This window comes from Trifolium pratense, linkage group LG6, assembly GCF_020283565.1.
Source record: "Trifolium pratense cultivar HEN17-A07 linkage group LG6, ARS_RC_1.1, whole genome shotgun sequence".
NCBI lineage: Eukaryota > Viridiplantae > Streptophyta > Magnoliopsida > Fabales > Fabaceae > Trifolium > Trifolium pratense.
The window spans coordinates 38,178,247-38,185,842 of NC_060064.1; the positions used below are offsets into that span (position 1 = coordinate 38,178,247).

At 34.3% G+C, this 7,596-nt stretch overlaps 1 protein-coding gene across 1 annotated transcript; it reads right to left on the reverse strand.

The window, feature by feature from the left end:
• Positions 1 to 195: 195 nt before the first annotated feature.
• LOC123890192 (VAN3-binding protein-like) lies at positions 196 to 2,711 on the reverse strand. The gene is made up of 6 exons (XM_045939747.1): positions 2,192 to 2,711; positions 1,961 to 2,086; positions 1,415 to 1,853; positions 786 to 1,019; positions 591 to 701; positions 196 to 488 (listed from the first exon to the last, which is right to left on the reverse strand). Exons 1-6 carry the CDS (start codon positions 2,513 to 2,515, stop codon positions 274 to 276), a joined length of 1,449 nt encoding a protein of 482 aa, XP_045795703.1. The 5' UTR covers positions 2,516 to 2,711; the 3' UTR covers positions 196 to 273.
• Positions 2,712 to 7,596: the final 4,885 nt, after the last annotated feature.

The following is a 7,596-nucleotide window of genomic DNA, read 5'->3' on the forward strand; positions in this document are numbered from 1 at the left end:
GACCACCGAATCAGATTAGACGGTCCAATGAGCAGAGCATACCAGTGGTGCTTTTGAGTCAGTACTATATTATATCATGTGGTTTGCCTAATTATAGATGAAAAATAAAGGAGGATAAAATTGATTAAGTTAGTTTGTGATGAACTTGGTCTAGATTTCAATAAGAATTAAAAAAAAAAAGGAAAAATGATGATATATTAATAAACACACATGCTTAGTACATTCAATTAAATTTGGCAATCAACAATGATAACAACCAACAAAATGAGAGGTTTAATTGTTGCACTTGTTTTCTCTTTGTGAAACGATTGAGAGAAGCCTAGAGACCCCTTGAGTCCATATATCATATTCTCTTTGATTTCTACACTCAAACTCCACGATTCCCCTCAAATCTGTTTTCAATCCAAAGTAGCGTCGTTTGTCTCCATCGTCTAATAAATCTCTTCCTGGCCATGCCGGTAAATCCGTGCACACGTCTAGCACAACATCTGCATATTCATGAGTCCAACATTATTTGACATATGTACCTTGGTTCTTGGTACTAATAAAAAGTAAAAACAAATCAAGCTGTGAAACTATTTGTTACTTACTCTTGTTCTTTTTGGTAGTAATAGCTCCTGCAACAAGTTTGCTCTTCATTTTCAGCATTACCTGTCCTGTTCTATGTATGTAAACAGAAACTATTTTCCAATGCAAATCACCTGCAGTTACAACCAAATGAATTTTACTTGTTTTTTCAAACTATATTATGAGTAAGTCTTAATAGCTTAAATTGTAATTGATACCGTTGCGAGTGCGTTTGAGTAATTCACTGCCCTTAGCAAGTAGCTCTTGGATGCCGGAACCTGAAAAATTATCTCCATTCACAATTTCTCCACTGTCACTGGTGCTGTTGTTTATGTTATTAGCTTTTCCACATACTGTCATACCCCCCATTCCTTTCTCTAGTGGTGTTACAGCAGCAATATTCCATACTTCCTTCAGAGCTCTTGCTTTTAATGTTGCTGCTCCTCGAAGAGCTGCATATCAAGGATCATATACATGTATTATATACATAAATTGTCAATATAAGGATACAAAAACAAAGATTATAAAAAATAAATGTTATCAAGTCTATATTAGACACATTTTATCCTTGTGAAAGTTAATATTTCAAATAACTTAATTAACCATTTTGAATGGTTGATTCATATAATGTTTTGGTCTAAAAGTCCATGTCCAGCTACAAAATCTAATGTCTTAGTGGATTTTAAGATAAGTTTTTTTTTTTTTTAATGTGTCTGTCACCTCAAGGGACTGCGATTAGGGGATAAACTATCTGCAGTATAAAAAATTTCTCTACAATATCAAGAATAGCGCGATTGGAAATATTGATTCCATTATAATAGGAAATAGATGCTTAACAGAGTCCTACCTGTGGCAGCTGCAGCAGTAAGAGTAGTGATATCATCATGTGAACGGACATTTACAGCCGAGCTGACCACAGAAGCAAGGTGCTCGCGCTCAGCTCCCATTGCTTCAGCAGCCTCAACACATTGTGCAGCAACTAATGTGGCAGCCGAGGCAACAGCCATGTCTGTCTTAGCCATCTTCTCGTCCTTGTTTGATGTCGATGAGGCAGCTGTAGCGGCCGCAATGGCTGCTAAAGCAGAAGCAACAGCAGCCACTGTAATTGTCGCGTGCAGCTGAGCATTATGTGTTCTGCTTTCCTCTTTCTTCTTTTCTCTCCTTTCTTTCAACCACCTTCCAACTGTTTTAGGTCCTGAACAAGCAGTACCATTTCCAATTCCAATAGCCCCATTTGCTCTTCCACCATTGAATAATGGGTGAATTGAATTGTTTGATCGAAAAAACTGCACAAACATTAGTACGAATAAGCACAAGTAACATGGTAAAAATATAGTACTAAATATGAATGTTAACATAGTTGCTCATAGCTTAGTAAAAATATGTTGTATACCTTAACAACGTCGTCAAATTCATCTGAATGAGAAATCGGTGGACTGTCTGTTCCGGTTAATGAACCACCGCCATTCAAAGGCTCGCTGCTGTGAGATAATCTACCTGACGTTAACGGTGACACTTCCTGTTACATATAATTAACAAACATCATTAATAAAGACAATGTCTAGAGTTAATTTAATAGATATGTGTGTATGTGTCTTTGTTGTTACTAAAGAGTAGTAAACACCTCTCTAGCAGAGTGTGACATAATGCGCTCGAGGACGAGCTGTGAAGTAGCAGAGGAAGCAAAAGAGAACTGATTTTTAGACAATGTTGAGAGGTCATCAGAGATAGAATGGTAACTGCTTTCTTCAGGAATAGAAGTAGTATGGCTATTAATGGAAGGTATGCATGAAAAAAGAGGTGGTTGAGGTGCAAGAGCTTTTGTAACTTCAAGAGCTGAGGCACTCCATGACCTTGACAGAAACTCCATAGGAACTCGAGGACTCTCCGGCAGAGGGGTGCCTCCGCTCGGAGCCAATTCAGGATGCCGACAATTGATTGGTTCCATGTCAGTTGGGGTGAGCTAGTTTTGAATGTTAATTTAGAGAGGTGACATGCTAGAGAATCTATCAAGAGGTAAATATATAGTACTTGTTTTGGCAGGAGGAATGAGGTGATATTGAAGTATATGCTAAAGAGGCTTAGGAATGGTCAATCAAAACTAACCATGTGGTAAAGATGCTTTTATTTTGTTAAGGATCACTTTAAAATCTATCTATATTCACACTTGTTTTTCTTACTTTCACAGTTACATGTGACTGTAATAAAAGAAACAAAAACGTGTACTCTCTGGTCTCATGTATAAGCAAAGATTATTTTTTCAGGTTCATTGAATAACTGATGTATCTCGTGCATAATATGAACCAGATACATCATTTATTCAAAATATCTTTGCTTATATATATATATATATATATATATATATATATATATATATATATATATATATATGAGACCATAGAGTACTAACTGAATCATGGAATGGTCCCACTAAAAGTTGGTTGAGTTATTTTGAAATGAATTGATTTTGCAAGTTGATGTTTGGTCCCTTTAAAAAATGGTTATAAGTGATTTACAAAGGAGTTTAAAGTAAGCTGATTTATTATGTTTCAATAATTTTATTTCCAAAACAAGTTTGATCTAATAATTGTATTGTTGGTTTTGCATTTCACCTAACAATCAATTATACATCGATTTTAGTTCAGTCATACCACGTGGTGCAATCGAGATGAAATCAATAGAGAGATTGGTTGATTCTACTAGCCGATTCAGTCATGACAAAATGAAAAAATACTATCACTAACAACTAATTATTAACTTTGGCCGTTTCAAATAAACGCCAATTCAGTCTAATTTTAAAATGTTGAGCTATCATGACTAATTCACATTGCAATCTTAGGGAGTTAGGAGTATGATGTATGGATGAAGAAAAGAATCTAGTGGAATTCTGCATTTACCCGCATCCCAAACCATATACACACAGACATTTAGTTTATAGGAGACATAATTATTAACAAGACAAAAAGGTTGTGGGACAGCCAAATTACTTAGGCCAGGTTTAGAGAAATGTTATAAATATTGTACTACTATGTCTGAGATATGTCACCTTAAGTCCTTAATATAGGCTTCCATGTGAGGACTCCAGTTGAATCTAGTCAAGGTTAGTTTAAAATTCATTACTACTTAAGTAGTAAATGAGTTTTTTATGTCAATCTATATTATTTATTTCAATCTCACAAATTATTTATAAATATTATTTGTTGGTTTAAATATGATTTTAGTTATAGTCTGACTTTGTGAGTTTTTTTATTTGGTTTCAGTTCCTACAATTTTAAAAATTGATGATTTTAGTTCAAGATGGCATATTTGACTCAATATAATCATGACACATGGCGTTATGTAGCCCAATAAGATGACTTTAGGGACCAAAGACAATAGTTTTTTAATTTGCAGGACCAATTCCAAACGCTATAATTACAGGGACTAATATTATATTTACACCTTATTTGTTTATCACCGACGAGAATTAGATTTAGAGAAAGATGCTAGTCGACTTCCACGACTTGACCAACCAAAATTCAAATCCTGATTGAGAGAAAATACTAACAAATTTAGTTTTGAATTTTTAACTATTTCTAAACGCTAAAGAAAATATCATCAATATATTCAACAAATAAAAAGTTACTGTAATATTAACCAGACAATAAAAAGAACAATATCTGACTAGAGAAATTCATGATAACTGAGTTGTCAATGTCTCGATTTCACTTTTAAAGGGATTACAAACACTAGTGTCTTAAGTGGTACTAGTACACTAACAGAAATGATAAAAGCCTCCTTAGAAGAAATTACATGCACGAAAACAGTGATACATTTTAACAAATTACTGTGCTAATCAACTTAAACGCCTCCTTGGAAGTTGCAACAATAAGATGTTTTCTTGGAGGAAATTGTTCATCAAAGTTTCATAATAGGAAGCATGAAAGTATCTGACAAATGTAGTTGCACTAATTAACCAATACATATTCAAAAGAATATATGATAATAGTAGCTATATTCAAATGTTCATGTCATTTTCTAGTAGTTAATGTGTTTAATACACATAAGTACGTGTCATAAATTAACAACTTGGGTTGATCTGGTGGTATTGGTTTGGAGGACCTTAGGGTGAGATCGAAATTCGGTGCAGCAGAGAAGAGAATTGACTGCACTGCAATCGATCACATCTGAACCACATTCGGTTAAGATAAAACGGTCTAAATTTATAGGTTGAATTTTATATTTAAAAACAATTAAAATTAAAATCTGATCTTAAAATTTGAACCATTCAATATTGATCGAACGGTTCAGATGTCCTGACTCATACAATATGACTACACACAATCCAAATGAAGTGTAAGGTCTTATATTCGATTGTCGTTGGTGTCAATTTTGGTGGCCAGAGATTTGCATGACTTTAAATTACCACCCCCCACCCCCACCCCCACCAAAAAAAATCATTATTTATTTGATGTTTGAGTATACACCTTCAACCATTCCTTCAATTTGATCATTCATTATTTGACAAATGTTTTTTTTTAAAAACTCGGTATCCGACCTAAGAACCGACTAATTCAATGGCACCAATCTCACTGCCCACCCACCAGAATTGACATCAGGGGAATCGAACCAGCTGATACCATAAGAGGAACTCACTCCAAGGTGTCAAGCCAACACCACTAGATCAACCCCAAGTGGATTATTAGTTGACTAATTAATCCATCACTTTCACCTTAATTGGTCAAATAATTCCAGATGTTTTGGTCTTATAACATAACATATCTCATCAAAGTACATTATGGTTTGGTCTTATATGATATGGCTGATTCACTCCTTGTCCAAAAACAATGCTGTTACAAAATTCTCCTATTCCAGGACCATTTGGGTCCGCAGTAGATGGTGCATGAAAATTGTCAGAGGGCCTATGAGGTGTGTGATGATGTTTCTTCTTGTTATAAGTGTTGGCTATGTCCAACCCCGACATGTTAGGAATGCAAACAAAGTTTTCAGCAGAAACCCTTTTTCTACATACACAACACACTACAGTGTTGTGGTTGGACACAAAAAGCATAATTGACATAATGGGGGGCCTTTTGCTGAAATGAGCGTGCCTAGAGACGTCATCAACTACTACTTTTTCAACTTTTAACATAATCTCATCAATCAATACCCTCTTAATAAAGCTATGGAGAAAGGATTTCATCTAATATGCACAAGTGAGACAAGTGTTTTACCATATACGAACTTTAATTATTTGGTCAATAAGTCTCACAATTGAATCAAATGAGATGTATTCTCATTCTCCGAATAAATATATTCCATTTAAATTCTGCAATTCAAAAGACAAAAAAAAAAAAAAAAATCATCAATGCTACTAGAGCACCATCGGTTGTATCAACTTCTGCAATATAAAGTACAAAAAACCATATCAATGTGAAATATTTGATTTGATCGTGTAATTTATTGATCTAATGGTTAAAATAAATTTGTGTATAGTGAAAGACTTGGCCGGAAGAAAGACGCAAAAGGAGAAGAGAAACAACAGCTTTTGCTTTTGGATGTGGAAGTATATTTTGTTCTGTCCTTCATAGCTACTGACAAAAGGCTTAAGCAATTTATTCCTTTTGCTTGCCTCATTTTTTTTTTGACAAGTGCATCATTTTCTTAATAATAACATAATTGCTCCCTTTTAATTTCAATTTTATTTCATTTGCAATTCAAATGTGCTTTGTGGTGTTTTAGTACTAGTAGAAAGAGACATCCCTTTATTTTTTTTGGTTATAAATATGTATCTTCTGCACAAAGATTAATCATTCGAGTTGAATAAGACTATGATAAGCGACAAAAAAATTTAAATTACTAAATTTTTAAGTTTAATTTCAACTCCATAACATCTTTGTTAAGCCGTAAGAAACCTAAGTCATATCATCAAAAATCATTTTGAATAGATAATCATTTTATTCAAGGCAAGAGGTTAGTAGTAGACCATGACACAGCTTATATTCTAACATATTGCATATCCAAGCTCCCATTATTCTCTTTATGATGAGATAAATGTAATTCATTTTTATTTTTTTGCTTAAATAATTAATTCATCCATGTAAGTTCGTGAGTTTTTGGTTTTAGTCCCTGTATTTTTTTTTGTTTTAAAACAATCCTTGAATCCTTTTGGTTTTCATCCCTAATATTAAGTGTCGTTTCAAAAAAGATGTGGCAAATGGAGGTTGACATGGATGTGTGTGACGTGACAAACGAGTATCATGTGTCAAAGATGATGTTCAGTCATCCATTTAGAGGGACCAAATCTAAAAATGAAATTGCACAGAGGCACCAAATCCAAAAATATATATAAATATGGCCCCGCCTTTTTTCAATTACTACCACCCGTCATTTCAACAGCATAGGATAGTCTCATTTGTGTCCGGGAAAATCCCAACTAAGTAACTCCAGTATCAAGCTTGGTAGGACCCGTTTCGATTACTCATATCATTCCAAAAAAATTACATCAAAATTAAATAGAAACTAAAAGAGGAGTCTCGTGTGTTATTTTTTTTAAGAAGCTAAATTAGCCCACCATGTTGGCGCAGCTGAAGCTAGGCACAAAACACTTAGGCTCGCACAAGCTCACTCAAGCTAGCAAGAACACACGCGCGCTGCATAGTCTCTAGGCCTTGCCTATGAGCACAAGTTACAAGATCTACTGTTCTTGCAGCAACAATGGTGTTTGAATGGAAAGAATGAAAAGCATTTGAGTAATTGAAAGGATGAAGAAGATGAAGATGATTAGGGAAAAGAGAGATCAATTTTATTCATCCACATATGGGGAAAAGAGTTGATTACACACACTAATTGAGCCAAACACTTTATATACTAGATCACCACATCAATTGGTGATTCTCTTAGGCCCTAACAAACTAATAACCAACTAACCAACTCTAACAACCTATGAAAACAAACTCTAACTGACTCTAGTTAGTTATTCTAACAAATTCACTAACTAACTTGCCACATAAGCAATTAGTTACACTTTCTCTTAATTGCTTGCACACC